The sequence below is a fragment of the Rhinatrema bivittatum genome, chromosome 13 (genome assembly GCF_901001135.1).
Source record: "Rhinatrema bivittatum chromosome 13, aRhiBiv1.1, whole genome shotgun sequence".
NCBI lineage: Eukaryota > Metazoa > Chordata > Amphibia > Gymnophiona > Rhinatrematidae > Rhinatrema > Rhinatrema bivittatum.
In genome coordinates, this window is record NC_042627.1 from 9,495,062 (window position 1) to 9,515,347 (window position 20,286).

The 20,286-nt window shown below is 41.0% G+C and overlaps 1 protein-coding gene across 4 annotated transcripts in view; it reads right to left on the reverse strand.

Annotated features, from left to right (window-relative positions):
* Positions 1–20,286, reverse strand: part of SCAPER (S-phase cyclin A associated protein in the ER) — a 440,399-nt gene that overhangs the window by 401,872 nt on the left and 18,241 nt on the right. For all 4 annotated transcript variants that reach the window (XM_029575230.1, XM_029575228.1, XM_029575229.1 and 1 more), the window contains exon 4: positions 17,706–17,900. In XM_029575230.1, coding sequence (XP_029431090.1) covers positions 17,706–17,900 — 195 coding nt within the window. The remainder of the gene's footprint in view (positions 1–17,705; positions 17,901–20,286) is intronic.

Below are 20,286 nucleotides of genomic sequence, written 5' to 3' on the forward strand. Positions count from 1 at the left end.
AATCCCTTGCAATCCATATCTCCACAGGAGGACTACTGATACAATCATTTGGCAGCTGACTACACTAAGGAAAACAAAATTATCAGGTAACTAATTTTGCCATTTCCTAATGTGTAAACAGATGGGCTCAGGAGCAGTGGGATGTACCCAAGCTACTCCCCCAACAGGGCGGAAGGCTGCCCATGGTCCAGTCAACACAGCACGTGCAAAGGCTGCAGTCTCCCAGGCCTGCACATCTGGATGATAAAACCTGGAAAAAGTGTATAAGGAGGACCACATCGCAGCTCTGCAAATATCGAAGGGAGACAACAACCTAACCTTCGCCCATGACACTGCCTGAGCTCTAGTGGAATGAGCCCTAACCTGAGTAGGTAACCGCTTTCCGGCATCCACATACACAGCCGTGACCACCTCCTTAATCCAGTGAGCTATCTTAGCCACGAAGCTGGTTCACCCTGCTTCCTTCCACCACAAAGGACAAACAGACAATCCGACTTTCGGAAAGGTTCAGAAATCCTGCCTGGTCTGGATGAATAAGTTGAGCTATAAAGCTATTCATGCACATAGCTAAGATTTTTGCCAGGATTTTTAAATCAAGGTTTATTAAAGAAATTGGCCTATACGAGCCGCAAAGAGTGGGATCACGTCCCGGTTTAACCAACACTGTAATACCTGCTGTATTGGCCAAAGAAGATAAAAAAAAAACCCTTCCCGCAATGCCTTATAGTATTTTACCATGACAGGAGCCAGATAGTGAGCGAAAACCTGGTAAAATCTGCCAGTCTACCCAATCCAGGCCAGGTGACTTTCCCGGTTTCAGGGACTTTATAGCTGCTATGATTTCAATCTCGGACATATCTTTGTCTAACATGAATTGTTGAGCATCTGTTAGTTCCAGTAGAGTCAAAGAGTCCAAATAGCTAGAGATGGCCTCTGAACTAATATTTTCATCCGTGGCATATAGCTCAGAATAAAACTGATGAAAACATTGCCTGACATTAGTGCTGGGCAAAATGAGTGAAATTATTATAAAAAACAAAATTACTGAACACATAAGAAATTGCCATGCTGGGTCAGACCAAGGGTCCATCAAGCCCAGCATCCTGTTTCCAACAGAGGCCAAAACCAGGCCACAAGAACCTGGCAATTACCCAAACACTAAGAAGATCCCATGCTACTGATGCAATTAATAGTAGTGGCTATTCCCTAAGTAAAATTGATTAATAGCCATTAATGGACTTCTCCTCCAAGAACTTATCCAAACCTTTTTTGAACCCAGCTACACTAACTGCACTAACCACATCCTCTGGCAACAAATTCCAGAGCTTTATTGTGCGTTGAGTGAAAAAGAATTTTCTCCGATTAGTCTTAAATGTGTTACTTGCTAACTTCATGGAATGCCCCCTAGTCCTTCTATTATTCGAAAGTGTAAATAACTGAGTCACATCTACTCGTTCAAGACCTCTCATGATCTTAAAGACCTCTATCATATCCCCCCTCAGCCATCTCTTCTCCAAGCTGAACAGCCCTAACCTCTTCAGCCTTTCCTCATAGGGGAGCTGTTCCATCCCCTTTATCATTTTGGCTGCCCTTCTCTGTACCTTCTCCATCGCAACTATATCTTTTTTGAAATGCGGCGACCAGAATTGTACACAGTATTCAAGGTGCGGTCTCACCATGGAGCGATACAGAGGCATTATGACATTTTCCGTTCTATTAACCATTCCCTTCCTAATAATTCTTAATATTCTATTTACTTTTTTGACTGCTGCAGCACACTGAGCCGATGATTTTAAAGTATTATCCACTGTGATACCTAGATCTTTTTCCTGGGTGGTAGCTCCTAATATGTAATTTTAATGAGACAAAGCCAACATATTTATTTAGACAAGGGAAGTCTGGCCTGCTACATTTTTTTTTGAAGACATGAATAAACATGTGGATAAAGACTGAACCAGTTGCTATAGCGGGTCTGGATTTTTATAAAGCGTCTGACAAAATACCTCATGAGAAACTCCTGAGGAAATTAAAATGTCATGGGATAGGAGGCAATATCCTATTGTGGATTGGGAAGAAAACAGAAAGTATGGCTAAATGGTCAATTTTTTCAATGGAGAAAGGAGAATAGTGGAGTGCCCCAGGTATCTGTACTGGGACCACTGCTTTTTAACAATCATAAATAACCTGGAAATGAGAACAATGAATGAAGTGATCAAATTTACAAGTGACAAAATTATTCAAAGTTGTCAAATCACATGAGGATTGTGAGAAACTGCAAGAGGACCTAGGGAGACTGGGCATCCAAATGGCAGATGAAATTTAATGGGGAGAAATGGAATGTGAAGCATGTAGGGAAGAGCAACCGAAAGTATTTACAATGCAAAGTTCCACATTAGACGTCACCACCCAAGAACAGGATCTAGTCATCATCATGGGTAACTTCTTGAAATCCTCTGCTCAGTGTACAGTAGTAGCCAAGAAAACAAATAGAATACTAGGAATTATTAGGAAAGGAGTAGAGAATAAAACAGAGAATATCATAATGCTTCTGTATCACTCCATGGTGCAACTGCACCTTAAGCATTGTGTGCATTTCTAGACACTGTCTCTCAAAAAAGATATATCAGAATTAGAAAAGGTACAGAGAAGGATGACCAAATTGATAAAGGGGACGAAACAATTCCCCTATGAAGAAAGGTTAAGAGGTCAGGACTCTTCAACTTGGAAAAAAGAAGGCTGAAGGGAGACATGATAGAGATCTACAAAGTAATGAGTGGATACAAACTTGTAAATGCAAATCAGTTTATCCTTTCAAAAAGAAGAGGACATGCAATGAAGTTACAAGGTAGTAGATTTGTCCTTGGGATAAGCAACATGGAATCTATTGACCTTTTGAGATCCTGCCAGGTACTTGTGACCTGGATTGGCCACTGTTTGAAACGGAATACTGACTTGATGGATCTTTGGTCTGACCCAGCATGGCATGTTCTTATGTTCTTAAATTTAGTGAACGACCATGTAGAGCCCTGAACCACATATAGAAATGGCAGCCAGCAAGAGGTTGATGCTAGACAGCACTGATCAGGGAGGCCCACACAGGAGCTGACTGTGCAAAGAGAGTGGCAGGTCCAAGGTAGGCAGCCACAGCAAGAACAGCATCAAAGCTGGGAGTCAGAGAGTACAAATTAGGAGCGGGACGGTTTTTCTGTTATCAGGAAAGCACCGGGTTTTTTTTCCCTAAACTTGGAGGAAGGGAGCAGTTTATTGGTATTTTCTGTTTAAACTGAGTCTAAACTAAATATTAATCTATAACATATATCTACATTTCTTTCTCTGTTTGCATCCCTACAACTGCTGGTAGTATTTTTAAATGTTTAAATCCCTTGGCTATGCTTTGCAAAAACATCCTGAACTCCAGTGATAGCCAATAAGTGTCCCATAAAAGAAGTGCCTACCTGAGCAAAATTCTTCCAGCTGCCGCCAGCTCACCAGAGTTTGGTCCTGCTCTAGTGTCTCTGATCAACACAAATCTACAAGGGGTCTCAGCCATTCGTGCATGCTGCTGGGATTTTCTTTTTTCAGCTACACAACTTAAAGCAACTAAAACAATCTACAAGACAAGCTAAAGCAGATGACTTTCAGATGCTGTCTGGGCAGAAACTTGCTCCCTCCACAGACAGGGAGCAAAGCTACAATGGTTGCTAAGGAGCTGTAACTGTTGTTAAGCGACTGAATACATCACTGTGCAGTAAAAGACATTATCACTTACACACACATTAAACCTGATGTAAAACATACCTAAGCAATCAACCATATATTAAGGCCCTAAAGTGAGTGTTAGTATCCTTAATACAAAGCATGTTAACTCACATGCAAATGAGAGTATTATAATAAACAAAATATTATAATGACCTCATTTAGAAGTGCAGGGTTTAAGGAGGCTTCTTCCCCAGCAAACAAGTGCCTCTGATGCCAAGTCCCAACCTACTCGGACCACCCCAGAGTGAAGACCCTCCCCCCCAAAAAATAAAAACCCCCAGGATGCCTTCTCCAGCCTCTGCAAGGCAGCAGGAGGACAGCAGTCTACCTCTGTTCTGCAGCCTCAGCAATCAAATTCAAACATCTGAAAATAAACTATAAAAACGAATTTTAAAAAATGGTTATGACAGCTAACGAAGCACATCAGATGCTGGATGATAATCACACTGTGAACTCAATGCATTCTCAACCTTTTCAGCTGATCTTCTCAAGATGGGTGGATCCGTGACTACGACTTATAGGAATGTGCTTTATTTTTTGTTTCATTTTGATTTAATGAGCACTAATCAAATTAATGTTCACTAAAACAAAAAGTACTACACGTTACAGAGCATTTAGTGTGCATCAAATCAAAATGAACAATAAAACGGCATTAAATAAACATTAAAAATTTGGGCTGCACACCCCTAATGACTAATAGCGGCCAGCATCCAGTGGAACACCGCAGCTTCTTTCCCCCCCCCCCCCCCCCCCCTGCGATTTCTGTCATTTCCTGAATTAGGTAGGCAGTTCAGTGTCTTTGCAGTCCGGGGGCTGGAGGGAACTTCTTCTAATTACATCCTAAGCACTGTATGTTGTCTGGCAGGGACCATCACAGTAACAAGAGCTGTGTTCCCTCCCCTCGCTCAAGGTCAAGACCTTGTGCCAACTTCTTTAGTGCTACACTACCTAATTTAGTGCTCACTACCGCCGGATCTACGCCAAGAGACTTGCCATCTAACTTTTAAGAAAAACCTAAAAACGTGGCTTTTCAGGCAAACATATACAGAATCACAAGTTCACTTCGACACCGGCCAAAAAGAAAAACAGCCCAACAACAGATCCTAGATCACCTTCAACAGATCCTAGATCACCCTCACCCCCCTCAAGACCCTACCACGGCAGATCTGAAATACACACCTGTTTAAGACTTCTACTCTGATTCATCAGTATTCCTCAACTCATGCATATTTCGCATTTTTTGCACATCAGCACGGACTATGTACCCTCATATCACAATTTAGTCCACCCCTTCAATTTTTCTAGATATTTATTCTCGCTTTAAACATGCCGAACATTTACCCACGTCCTGTTGACGAGTTATTATTATTATTATCTATGTAATATTTAATTCTTTTTATTTATACATATATGTTATATGTTATATGCCATATGTTATACGTTATATGTTAAGAAAACGCTGTTCAATGTAACGCCTTTGTTGCGAAAGTTTTGTTATATGTAAACCGACCTGATTCGATAATTGTATTGAGAATGTCGGTATATAAAAATCCGAAATAAATAAATAAATACACCCTTTCCTATATGCCTTTAAAACAAACAAAACTAAAAAAAGACTCAAAATTTCTGTGGCCAACTCACTCCCTGCCAGATACAGAGTGATGTGGAAGCTGAAGATGATGCTGCAGAGTTCTGGAACTATTCCCTCATTGGCTCTTTCACTTTTAAGTGCATTTTCTAGGCTCCGCCCCCTTTTCTTTTCATTCTAAAGCAAAAATATGAATCAATGTACAGGATAGGGAAGCTTCAAAATGTACTTTTACCCCTTCTCTCTCTCACACACACCCCCTGACGTCCACTCATACGCAAAATAAAAATAAAAAAAGAAGAACAGTTTGATTGCTCAGTTGTAATGCTATGAACTGCCATGCAGATCTGAGTTTGAATCCCAAGCCCAACGTCTGTGAGCTGTGAAGGGAGCATACACATCATATGGGGTGAGTCTCATCCATCACAGAATAGTAAACACCTAGTGGCCAGACTCAGACTGCAAATGTATTAAGTTCTAGAAGGAGCCATGGTCCATGGCCCCAGATTGAAGGCTGTCACTGTAATGGCTGGGCCAGATGAGGGGAGAGGGGGAGATGGAGCAGATCAGCTGCCAAAAAAAAAAAGGTAGAACAAATCCCTGGCTTGCTACAAATGAAGGATCATGTTAACATAATCCATCAGAGGTCATATTAGGGCAGAAAGTGCAGCAGCTGACCCTGAACAGGGGTCTGCTCAGTTCGGGGATGGTGGGTTGCACATACAGCCACTGAATGCCTCTGAGAAATCCAGGCTCAGATTACTGATAGTCTGTTGTCAGACCCCCACCACTAAGGATCCAGATTGGACATCAGGGGATTCAAAATATATGCTGGGATGCTAGAAAGGCGTTTCCAGTATTTAGAAGGCTTAGCAGCCAAATGACCACGTGGGATCTTGGTGGAAGACCCATGAGCTCTTCTTGTGTAAATTGATGTTATGTTGTATGAAAGTATTGAAGCTCTGTGTTAACCTTGTAAGCAGAAGCTGTGTCTGTCCATAGAAATGAATTATTGTGGAAACTGATCTGAACTGGATAAATGGATTTGCTTTAAGCTTTGCCCCAGCCGTGAACATCTGCAACCTTGACTGAAGTTACCTGCTCGTTTATACCTGCCGTATATTATAAAAGTCAGGCAACGTCTATGTTACCATCTTATGAACTAATATCCAGCACTGAAACCCACCCCCAGTGTAGTTTATACAGCAAGAGCTTCCAACCTGGCAGACCGGCTCCAATGAGTTGGAAGTCCAAAGGACAAGAAGAAAAATAATTTAAAAAAAAATGAAGCAAAATATAAGTGATAAAGGTTTATCGAACAGAAGGTGATTCCTTTGAACAAAAATGCAATTATTTTTGCTGAAAAATTAGGAACCTCACAGTTTGTTCTTTTCAAACTCCTTTTCTCCTGCAGCTCAGTTTTGATTAGTTAGCAAGACTACACTGAAGGACTGGCTAAAATAAACTGAACAGGATGTAACCTGGAAAAGATATCAGTGGGAACCATTCCCTGCGTCCCTTCAAGCTAATTTAACAACTTGTCGTTGTGTCCTTTATCAAGAAGCATCAAGCCAGTATTGATATATACATTTGTGGCTTCAAGCATCTCAGTCCTAAACCATCAGCAACAGTCACAAAGGCAGGGAGGGGCCTCACGCAATATCTAAAGCTAAGGGGAAATATGCATAACAGCCAATCTATTAACTCACAGTTACACTGTCTGCATCTTAACCACAAATCTTTCAACTGCAGTTTCAACCACAAGCAGCCACCGGAGCCCTGTGCCATTTACAAGCACTAAACATTATCCTCAGTGACACGGAGATCAATAGCCCTGCATTCAATTCATAACATTACAAATATGCAATCTGTAATTCTAAGGCAAATAAACAAACCCACAACCCAAAAAGGGATGACAGGAAAGTTAAAAACACTTAATCTCATTGGATATTTCCCATCCTTCCCATACACCATCTAACCTACACAAAGTCTTCCGAGTCAGGACACTTCCTATACAGGGCTGCCATTGATGGAAGAGATGAGGACGTCAGATTCAGAAGGCATTAGAGCAATCATAAAATTAGCACACAAGAGAGATACATATATTCTATCTATCCAGGCCCAGATTTAAGAATTTGGCACCCACAGGCAGGACTGGAGGGTGAGGGCAATGAGAGTGAGGACAGAATGGTCCCCCTTCCCATCCCCATATGAGATCAGGCTTACTGCGTGACCTTCAAACAGTCATCAATCAGTAATACATCTTTCTACGCTACACGGAGATGAAATTCTTTGGGGAAAGAAATCTATAGCCACTTGATTCATCTTGTACAGTGTGGTGTACATGGATATAATTTTATGAACACTGTGCTACAATACATTTTTATTTTAATTTAATATTTCATTTAATCAGTTAAGTGCCCCTGAAATGATGAAGACTGGCAATCATTTTTAAATAATTTTATTTATAATGCATTTACCTTACACTTCAAGAATACATTTGAGAAAGAAAACAAAACATTAAATTGGAAAAAAAAAAAAAAAAAGGAAAAGACGACAATGCTTATCAATGGTTTCATTATTATATTGTTAATCCAAGTCCTCAAAAATTGAAGAAACAAGTCACAATCTAATAATGCCACTTAAGATGCTCAGATCAAAGCAAGTCTGGATTCTGGAAGAAGTCAGATAGTTCATGGAGTGTCAAGAGCCAACAAATTTCCCAACAACTTACACTCAATATGTTGTGGAGGTCAAAAAAGCAAACAATGTTAGGAATTATTAGGCAAATAAAGCAGTGGATGTCATAATTCCTCTGTATCGCTCCACGGTGAGACCGCACCTTGAATACTGCGTGCAATTCTGGATGCCACGTTTCAAAAGTGAGAAATCCCACACCCCCAGGTTCTATCAAGTCCCCTTTAGGATTGAAATCTCAGCCCTGAGCTTGCTCTCCTGGGAGAACCAGAAAACTCTGGAAATCCTGCTGTATTACCTCACCGAGTCCTACCATCTGCTGGAGCCAGAGTGTACTGGCGTTTCTCTATACATAGTGGGGATGATATAACAGAGAAAGTCTTTGTGCTCTGCCTCCATCTGCTGGTACACAGGGCCATAACCCATCTGTATGGACCTGCTGGACTAATGTAGCAGGATGAAAGGGAATGAGCGACTGTTAAGCTGGTCATCCGCAGGAGAATATTCTGCTGAACCTAAATGGCTAGGTCATTAGCGGAATATTTTCCGAAATCTAGCCAATCTAAATGTGATTGTCTAGATATAGTGTAGATGGGTTAACCAGGGTAACTAGCCAGTTAGAGCCAGAAATCAGGCACTTAAAAAAAAAAAAAAAAAAAGAAGAAGAAAATGAAGTATCTGCCCCACCCCCCCCTTGCCCAAATCATCTTTTTTTTTTTTTTAATCCTCCCTACAGGATCCCCCTGCTCTTCTCCCTTCTCTCACTTCATTTGGATTAAAACTCCACCTGATCCATTCCCAATACTGATTTCTGCAGTGCACTTTTGATTTTTTTTTTTTTTTTAATCCACGGGGTTGTAATCCCACTCCCTACCCTCCCGAATCCCACCCGCACCTCTCTTATCGCCCCAAATTCACCCCCAACCGAAGTCAGCAGAATAATCACGTCCGCCAGCTGCGTTGCAGCTTTGCTTTGACAGCTCCCAGCACTTAATATGTATGGATTCATTGCACTCAGTGAATGCATCAATTCTGAAGAGAAGTTCAGGAGTGAAGGGTGAGTCCTCCAGTCTGTTTTACCCACAGAAACGGCTCTTTGCAAAATTGCCTGCCTCGTATGCGAGTAAACTTACACACGAATGTCATGGACTGAAGCAGGGGTATTCCCGGGAGCGGCATTAGCGGGTATGGACTTACACACAGATTTGAGGATTTTCAAAAGTACGTGAATACATTTTCCCAAAAATTGTCCACGACATGTAACAGCAGGCGTAACTGTGCGTGAGTAGATTTGCTGGGCTAATTTTCAAAAGAGATATTTTTGCATAGGTACGCTCTGAAAACTTGTGTAACTTGTGCACATTTTGGCTGCCTAATTAAGGAGAATTGCTTGAAAATGAACCCTGTACCGTTCACCTATTTCTGCAAGTGACAAAACCACCGCACATAAATTTCAATATCCAAAAGGTAATGTGCCATATACCGCTCTGATTAAACCTAACCTCTCGGGAACGCCTTTTTTTTCAAATTGGCTAAAATGTGTGCACGGTGGGGCCGATGTATTAGGCAGTGCTGATCCTACCATGGGTTTTAACTTCTATTTTAGTAAACTTTTCTGATGATAACCTAACCCCAGTATATAATAGGGATTTTAGGCCGGAAAAGCTTGTGCTGTAACAAGAGTTAAAAGCCGCAGCAAGGTTAGCGTCTCTCATGCAAACTGCAGGGTACTAAGCCTTATTAGCTATTAACCTGCAATGCAAGGAGGTGCACTAGTGGGAAAGTTGCCTAGAGTGCCTCCTTTTAGTGCAGAAAATTTAACTCCTAGTCAGAAACAGAAGTTAAACCTCACTGTAAAGTTGAGGGCACCCACATCCAACCTGGTCACATTGGGCCGGGTCAGGTCAGCTGGGCAAGACCTTCCTGCCTCCCCTCCCAAGCAGGACAAACCCCTCCATTCACTTTAAAAAAAATAAAAAATGAGTCAGCCGGGCTGGGTCCGTCCAGTCCAGTAAGCCCTCCCTCCCCATCCACAGCCCCTCTCTATCTTAAAAAAAAATATATATATATATATAATAATCAGGCCAGAGTAGAACTCCCACCCCCTCCAGAATATCCTCCTCCAAACCCATCTCTCACCCCCACCAGGAAACTTCAGCCGGAGAAGACCTTACCTCCTCAGCAGAGCTGTTCCCTCATTGGCAACCAACAGATTGTTCCTTTCACGGACAGTGGAGGGACAAATTGGCTGCCAGTGAAGGAGCAGCCTTGCGAGGAGGCAGGGTACCCTTCGGCTGGGGGATTTGGAGGGCTCCATCTCTTTTGATGGGTAGAAAGGGGTTCTGGAAGGTGGGCGTTCCGCTCCAGCCTATTTTTTATTTCTAAGATGAAGTAGCGGAAAAAAAAAAAAAAAGAGTTCACAGAAGTTGGAACATCGTATATTTTCTCGTATAAATTGTTTCTTGCCATACTGTTTTCTAACTTTCTGGGCATATTCTCTTGTTCCATATTTATACAACTGCAGTGTATGGACTATGGAATATTATTTTGGACGTCGCATATATTGTACACATTTGTCCTGGATTCTGTTATGTTCTCTGTTGAATAATAAGAACTTTCAAAACAAAAAACAAAAAAAAAGGTGAAATGGAGGGAGCTGGCAAGGAAGGGAAGACCCATCCGGCCCAATTTTATTTTTTTTTTTTTAAGGTGAGAGGGAAGAGGATCAGCACGTTTGGGAAGGGAGGGAGAAACGACTTGCTAGGCCAACCTACTAGGCCCAGCCACATTGGGCCAATCAAGGTAGGAGGGAGGGGAGTTCCCCTGAGGAGGGCAGGGAACTTGGGTTTTTATTTATTCACTTTTTTAGCGTGAATTTTCAGATAATGACATGCAAAATGAAAGTCAAGTAAAAAAATTTTTTTAAAGCTATTTAGCGTGTTTTCTTCCTACTGGTCTATTTGAATGTCATTAACTTTCTGCATCCCATGGGAATCACTTATTTTAATGAGCACGTTAAATAAACCCCACACTAAAATCTAACCTGATTTTAGCACAGGTTTTATTACACTGGGTCCTGTGAAATCTAACCTTTTACCACCTCTAAAGGGGATGATTTTCATCTAAGGAATCCACCTAGATAATTCAGTAAGCTAGATCCCTTTGAAAAGTATCCTGTACATTTTTTTACGACAATGAAATCAAGCCATCTTGGAGTTAATTCTGGGAAGTTATCACTCATTTCTTTTGAAAACAAAAAGGTATATTTTCATCATTTCAAACAGATTAACAGAGCAGACCTAACAAAGAAAGTATATTGATTAGGAAAAATGAGTTATCTTGATATATATTGTTTCATTTTACAAGCTATACCTATAACTTTTTTATTTACCAGTATTTATAAACTGGCTTTCCAGATCTAAAAGATCTGTTATTCTTCAAAGTGAGTAACAGTAGAGAGAGAGCCAGTTGTGAGCCTCTGTTTGAGATCCCAAGGCAAACATAATTGGAAAGCACACCTAGCAGGGATATCCCACCCAGGCATTGTTTATGCTAGCCATCAATCTCACTTTCCTATCACCAAAGAGTGAATCAGAAGACTGATAACTATCTCAGCACTAAGGGCACAATGTACAGCTAAGACATTAAGCAGAAAAGTAGACTGGGAAAAGAAACAAATCCCAACAGTGACACCTACAGCAGAAAGTGAGAATCGCGAGAACATTCAGAAAAAGAACATGAAAACCAAAAAGAAATACTCAATTTAACTGATTTGATAGTAATGCTGAGTCTTCTCTGTACAATAAAGACATAAAACAGCAGTAATGGCTAGATTCTTCAAAATGTCAATCTGTGCATTGCAATTATTGTCTCCCCTCTACAAAGAATGGATCAGGATACCCATAGACAGCTTCTGCCTCTAAATCACCGGATAGAAAAACCATACTGATTTTCACAAAGGTTTAGGTTAACAATATTGAAATCTATGCTCGTTTCCTCCATAAAAAAATGTATTCCTAGTTCTCCTTCCTCTAATTCTAATATAAAAAAAAATAGAATTTTATATATATATATATATATATATATATATATATATATATATATATATATATATATATATATATATATATATATATATATATATATATATATATATATATATATATATATATATATAGGCCTTACTTTGCCTTTTGGCTTCCGAGCCTGCTCTATATTTACATCCTGCCATATGGCCTATCCATGTCTCTCTCTATACCTAGGGGCCATCGGGCTATAGCCTAGTGGCCTACAGGCCTCCAACCTTATTGCCTTCGGGCTTCTGTGTTCCTTGATCTGTGTTGTCTTGCCTTGACTTGGTACAGTCCTGTCTTTGTCTGGTTTTATAGTGCCCTGTCTAGACCAGTTCCTAGTATCAATTCCTTGTCCCAGTTCCTGCTCAGTATCCTGTCCTAGCCTCCTAGCTTAGTGTCCTATCCAGTATCCTGCCTTGCTTGTATATGTCCCAAGCCGAATTCACTACCTTGCCTTTTCTCTAGGCAGCCCCAGTCCTTGTTCTGTGTCCAGCTTCAGTATTCAGTCCTATCCTGTTCCAGCCTATCCATGCCTTGCCAAGCCCAGCCTGCACTCCATGTCCAAGTTTAGCCTGTACCTGTGCCAGCCTGAGTTGGGCAATTTTTAGGAATACGTCTCCAATAAAACAGTCTTGGCATCTAAACCTACTTTGTTGCCTGTGTCCAGCTTTACATCAATCTGCCCAGCCATGCTCCAGTGTCAGCTTCACTTAGACTGTCTTACCTTGGACTCACCACCATAGCAAACACCTGCTGGCCCCAGAATGCAAGAGCATAACCTGAAGGGAGGGAAGCTGGATAGGTGGCACTTAAACATAGTACCAGGAAAGGCCATCGCCTGAGGATCTGGCCTGACAGGATCGGATAGGGCTGAGGACTGTGCCTGAAGAAAGAATTGCAATCCTCGAAAAAAATTCACCCCAAGAAAAGGCAGAAGGATCCATGCCCAAACTAGATGTATTGTTGCGGAGCCCATTGAGCTGCCATCCCCTGCTGAGGAACTAGACAAGGGAGTTCCAAGGTCAGGTCTTCCTCCGGACAAGTCCTCATTCAGGCCATCATCAGGCTGGGAAGAACCAGGCTTAGTAAAATCAGAGGAAGATAATTCTCCCTGAGCCTCTAAGCAATGCTGACACGTTAGAGGGCACTCCGGGCTGAGAGAAAGGCGCTTGGATTTCTTGGCCACTGGCGCCATTAGTTTGTCAGTACACTTAAGAGGCGACTGAAGATGTGTGTCCAGCTGATTCACACTGAAAAAATTTAAGCGCACAAAATTTATGCACCAAAAAGTTGGGCGCCTCAAGTCTATGCACCGCAAACTAAGCGCAGTGTCGCCGCACAACCGATACATATTAGAATGTGTGCACAGGCAGTGCGCCCAAAAGAAACTAGGCGCACAATTCGGACGCACAGCCAGATCCACTTGTGTACACCGACAGTCCTTAGAGGGCAGCTAAACACACAGAAATGCATGCAAAAACGCTGCCATGGCCTAACACACGGCACACATGAAAAAGCCTAACAGCGGGGGCCTAGCCCACCCGGGCTGCTCAACCAGCCAGGCTGCCCAGTTCCCATAACCCAGGGGAGCAGGAATGAACGTAAGAATGGTGCACCAAGCACAGAGACCGGAGGAAGTCCTACACAACTCCTCTACTCTGCCCGACACTTTTACTTACATGAGCTCAGCCCTTCCCGGCTGAGAACACAGATGGTCTCCGGCTGTGGAGGGAGAGGGCATCTGCCGTCACCACCTCACTCGGCTTCCTGCGCCCACTGCCTTTCAGCTGTTCAAACAGCTAAGTCCACACCGGATGAAAATCCAGCTACTATACACCAAGGCACTCATTTGCGGGACCACGGAAATCACCTTAGGAATTCTCAACTGGGGGAGGGATGATTTGGTATCCCCACAGGAGAGCGGGGCTTTTTCTTATTCTCCTTAAAATTCTCCTTCTAAAATCTGAAGCAATGCCCATTAAGGAGTTGCACGTCCACCATCTGCTGGAGACAAAGAATATTGGCAGGCTGGTGTCACTGCTGGAATATATATACTGTGACACCAGTTAGCTCCATCTCCATCTGCTGGCAGCAGTGCACAACCCACTGGTCTTGAGTCCATCTGTCTACACGCTAGGAAATCACAAATCTGCAATTTCACTTTTGAGTTCTTTCAGAACTCTGGGGTGTATACTATCTGATCCGGGCGATTTGCTATTCCTTAGTTTGTTGCTCTGCCTTATTACATCTTCCAGCTTCACAGTGATTTGTATCAGTTCTTCTAAATCATCACCACTGAATAAAGTTTTAGGCACAGTATTATCCCCAAAATCCTCTTCAGTAAACAATGAAGCAAAGAATTAACCGCCATGTCAGCCATGGGTTTCAAGCAGATAATCAATAAACCCACTCATAGAGCGGGTCATACCTTGGACCTCATTTTTGTAAACACGGGCATCTCACACTCAGCACAACCGGTCTGCAAACCAGTCCCCTGGTCAGACCATGCTCTAATCTCGACCACCATCTCACTGGCACAAACGAGTAACAAACACTCCCCTCAACAACAATTTACTTACAGGAAATCATGCTCCTCAGATGACCTCCACAAACACCTAGTCTTAGAACTCCCCCTCGTAGACGTCTCCACTCCTAATTTAGCCCTCCACTCATGGTACAATATAACAGAAATGGCAGCAAACAAACTCTGTCTACTGACAACTAAAAAACTCAAACACAATGCTTCTAAAAGACAACCATGGTTTAATGAAGAACTTCAAAATCTCAAACTTTCCCTTCCACAGAATGAAAGCAAATGGCTCAAAGCACCATCAGCGTCGTCCCTCTCCGCGTACAAACTTGCCCTCCATTGTTACAAGAGCTCCACGTTAAAAACAAAAAAATACTTCTACGCTCATAAGATCCATCACCTTATTTTCGACTCTAAAGCCCTTTTTGCCTATGTATCCAACCTAACACAAATCAATGTACCGGACATTCCACTTAACCAAGCTCAAGTAAAAGCAGATGAGTTGGCCCTCTTCTTCAGCAATAAAATCTCTAACCTTCTAACACAGTTGACGCCTAATACCTTTTCTCCATCCAGCACCTATCTCCACCCTAACAAAGACATCTCTCTCAAATCTTTCGAACTTCAGAGATCCTAACAGTACTGAAAACAATGAAACTCTCGTCTCACCCATTCGACCATATCCCGACCAAACTGCTTCTGCTAATTCCGGACACCATCTCCAAAGCTCTGGCAGACATTATCAATTGTTCTTTATCCCAAGGAATCTATCCAGACGACCTTAAAATGGCCTCTATCAAAGCGCTCTTAAAAAAACCCAAACCTAGATCCTGAAGATCCTACCAACTTTCATCCAATCTCCAACCTCCCTTTCATAGCCAAGGTCATGGAAAAACTAGTTAACTCTAAATTATTGGTCTACCTCGAAGATCACAAAATTCTCTTCCCCACTCAATATGGCTTCCAGAAAGCATTAAGTACCGAATCACTTCTCATATCCTTGACAGATTACCTCATCATGAGCCTCGATAAAGGTCATGCCTATTTATTGATCCTCTTGGACCTCTCAGCCGCTTTTGACACTGTTAACCATTCTATCCTCCTAAATCAGTTATCGAGCATCGGCATAACAGGCACGGCACTGGCCTGCTTCAAAACATTCCTTAGGAACAGAGGCTACAAGGTCAAAATACACAACAAAGAATCTCAGCGTTATCCTTCCTCTCTAGGAGTCCCGCAGGGCTCTTCCCTCTCACCTACACTCTAACATTTACCTTCTCCCTCTCTGCCAGTTATTAACCAAACTAAACCTAAAACACTATTTATACGCCGATGTCCAGATAGCGATCCCCCTTAAAGAATCCATCAAAAAAAACCCTAGACTTCTGGGAAAAATGCCTTCTAGAAATCAACTGCCTCCTCTCCAGTCTGAACTTAATCCTAAATTCTTCAAAAACCGAACTCCTTCTCATATCCCCGGATAACAGCAACATTTCCACAAATCCTCCAGCAAACTTACAAATAGCTCAAGTAAGAGACCTAAGAGCGATCATTGATAATCAGCTAAACCTAAAATCTTTTCTTGGAAGTGGAAGTTTCCAAGTGTTTATTTATTTAGTTAGTTATTTATTTGAATGTTTTTCTATACCGAAGTTTAGCTATCTGCCTTCACTCCGGTTTACAGATTCAACAACTTAATACATTTTGACAAAAAAACTGATACAAACATGGTATAACTGTAATCAGACCAGATAATGGTCAACAACTAATACATTTTGGCAACGATTGATATAAACAGGGATAACTGAAATTCAAAATGGATAAAGATCCACAGGACTTAATTAAACTTATGGTATTTATACCTTCAATAGTGGATGGATCATTTACATAATTTGGATTATGTTATTTCCGAAGGGAGAAATATTTTTTTAAAGGAAAGAAATGGAAATCAACGCTAGATGTGTCTATGAGAAATATAATAGAAGATTATGAGTGGGTATGTAGTATCGTTCTTGGCGGTGAACTATCAAGCTTAAACGTTCTCTGACATAGTCTTGAGATTGTTCTTGCATAACCTATGATAGTTATGTGTTAGATCATTTATGTGTGGTTAACAGATACCATCTGTGAAAGTTTGACTGAAGATCCATGTTTTGAGCTCTTTTTTTTAAATGTTTTGATGTTGCTTTGTGAGCTCATGTGATCTGGTAGTGAGTTCCATAATTTCGGTCCGGCGATAGAAATGGCTCTGTTTCTAGTGTTGGATAGCTTAGCTAGAGGAAGCGATGGTATGACTAGATGTATTTTACTTGCGGTTCTTGTCAAGCGTTGTGATCTGTGTATCTGTAGGACGTTATTGAGGGCGGTGTTATCTGCTTTGTAAATTGCATTGTGTAAGACTGTCAGGATTTTGAATTCAATTCTTTTTTTTCTACGGATAGCCACTTCTTTTATATATAGTGCAACAAAATTAGTTACTGCTTAATATTGTAAAGCTGTTTAGTTATTAATATCGAAGAGGGCAATTTAAATAGTTGTTTGTTTGGGGTTTTTTTTACACAAGTACATGTGTTTTCACCCCATAAAATATGATTTTTGAAAACTGCCCCTCCTCAATGCAGGTAAAAGTAAGTGCGCGTGTTGTCTCATCTACAGGGAAAAAGAAGTAGGGTTAGTTCAGGGGAGAGAAAAGTACAAATGGTGATGTTACACTTTTTGATGCTGGCGTTGCACCCGTTGCAATGCAATGGGGAGTTTCACTTTGGAAAAAATGCTTGCATACCTGCAGGTACAAAATCCCCACAGTGACTTCCATGTGCAATCTGAAAACTGCCTCCTGTCAAATTTTAATTTTCACTGAAATTAATTTGCCTTTTATTCCAAACCACTCTACAATCAGATAATATAGTACATTTTATGTCTGTAACAAACTCCAAATATATATCTGAAAAATAATGAAAAAATAGTTAACAAATGTTTATCTATTTTAAGATGAGAACAGTGAAATTCCAGCACAAATCTTTATAGACACCTAAAAAAATGAGAAATGAGGCTTTACCTTGCACTCTACCACGCTCTGATCTGATTCACAAGTGACATAGATCTCATCCACTGCTCGTCTCAGGTTGTCAAAGAGAAATGCCCAGTAGCGGGCTCTCAAGTCCACTTTCCGGGGCTGTCTCGTTTTGGTTGGGCTTTTGTCATGGATTTTGTCTCCAGAAGCAGAAGAAATTTTACAATCCACTGTAACATTCTACAGAAAGAAAACAAGACAATAAAATAGAGGAATAAAAGCAAAACATATGGGCTTCTATTTTACTTAAAAGAAAGTACCATGTGTACTATATAGTATTTCACAGTAATAGGAATGATGGCAGCCAAAAAAAAAAAAAAAAATCTGCCGCTCCGTGTAGGTTACCCCCATGCTTCTGTTAATTATTGTATTTCAATAATATCAGTGGTAATCTAGCTTTAGGAAAACTCTGACCAAAATAACAGCAAGTCAATTTGTTAAACAGCACATGTTTTGGCCAACGATTTAATTTCTTCAAGCTTTTAAAAGGAAAAAAAAAATCCATAAACAAAGTCATCCAAAAACAGAAAGCTTTATATACAAATCACTGCAAAACCTTGCCCTAACTCCTAAATGTAGCACTTTCAGACAAAAACGGCAATTCTCTTATGCACAAAATTTTGATTGCATAATTTTTCTGAGGCTTTTCTTTGCCTTCCTGAACTTACAGGAATTAAGTCCTTGGGGGGGGGGGGGGGGGGGGGGAAAGATGAACTATTTCAAAACTATGCAAGGAAATAAAAGTCAGTAATCAAAGAAAATGATACAGTATAAGATGATACCTTTTTATTGGTCTAACTTAATATGTTTCTCCATTTGTTTTCAGGTGATCTAATACAGCAGAGAGAGAACACTTCCTTCCTCAGTAGAGTAACATGAACAGAAATAAAAGTTAACAAATAAAAACAAAAATATCTCCATATCAGGAACAGTACTGGATCTTCAGTCTTCTTTTTTTTTTTTTTATTTATCGTCTTTTAACAATATACAAAATAAACTTTTGCATTAGAAATACAGAGAATACACAATCAAAGTAACAGTCATTTTAACATATTTAATCCTCTTGACTCAAAGGGTTTATAATTAAATTCCTATTAGGTTTCTCTTGTTACAGAGGAAAACATGGAGAGAAAAGAAACATTACAGAGGAGTACATAAAGAAAACAATTACAAACTTTGGCTCCTGTATTCCGCTCCCAAACTAATTCTCCTCCCTTAAGGCATCATTAGGTTGTCTCCTCCCATCCAAAAAGACCCATAGTTGGTCCAGTAAAAAGAATATATAAGTATTTCTGACCAGTTTAATGATGCACTTGCATGGGTAACGCAGCGTGAAGCTGCCCCCTAGTGCTAGGGTTTCAGATCTCATCTGTAAGAACTCATATTGATTTATATTTCTAGTTTTCACCCCCCTGTTTAATGTACTCTATTGGTTATACGTAAGGGCCCCGCCCAAAAGTTAATCTTGTTCCGCTGTTATATGTAAGGGCTCCGCCCAAAAGTTTTTGTTTTTTGTAAACCGATGCGATGTGTCAACGGATGTCGGTATAAAAGAGACCTTAAATAAATAAATAAATAAAATAAATAAGAAAGCTAAATCTACACAACAGCGCAGAAAAGCTAAGTCAGGGTACACTCGAACGAGACCACCACAGTATAACTCATTTATATTTTTAAAATAATTCTTCATAATCTTTGAAACACTCGCTTCATCAAAAAAGGTAACAAAGAGTACAGCCTTGTCCACAATTTCAATCCTAGAATTTTCTAAATATTCGGTTAGATTTTGAAAGTCCAACCCTTGCACATTTGGAATAACTGAGACAGAGCTGCTTCTTTTAGATAAGAAGAAGAATTTCTTAACTGCTGGAATCTCATCTTGTGGAATCTTTAAGATCTCCATAGCATATTTCCTAAAAGTTAACAAAGGTATTTCACCCATTACAATAGGAAAATTTAGAAGTCTTATATTTAAATGCCTGATAAAGTTTTCAATCGATTCAAGTCTCCTTGACGTATAAACCCTTTCAGATATCATAGTGGCATTTATACTATGAAGACTTTAAAGAAAGTTAACGAGGAAATAAAGAGTCATCATATTCAACAAACGTCTACTGAATGTCCCGTTCCTGTATCACAACTTTAGCTATTTCGTCCAGCTTTAGGGCCTGATTGTCTAATTTGGTCGACATCCTCGCCATAAGGTCCCAGATCGTGTCAAGGGTTACTACCGTCGGTTTAATAAACTGCACTGGTGGAGGTCTTCTTACCCCAATCTTGGTAGACAGGCTACCTTCTCCGGCTGGTATGGGGACGCCAGTTGCTTCCTGTACTTCTCTCCTCTGCGAAGCATCTGCTGGGGTTTTCGGATCTGCTCCAAACAGTCCAGCGGCTTCTGGGCCACCCAGCTGGGCGCTCCCGATGATGTCATCAGTATGAGCCTCAGCTCCTCCGTCGCCGGAGTGTGGCAAGGCTCTCAACGGCGTTTTCGGAGCAGGAGGGCTCAACGAAAGCTCCCCAGGGGAGTAAGGCTCTCCTCTCGCCTGCTCTCCAGCGGGGGTTGAAG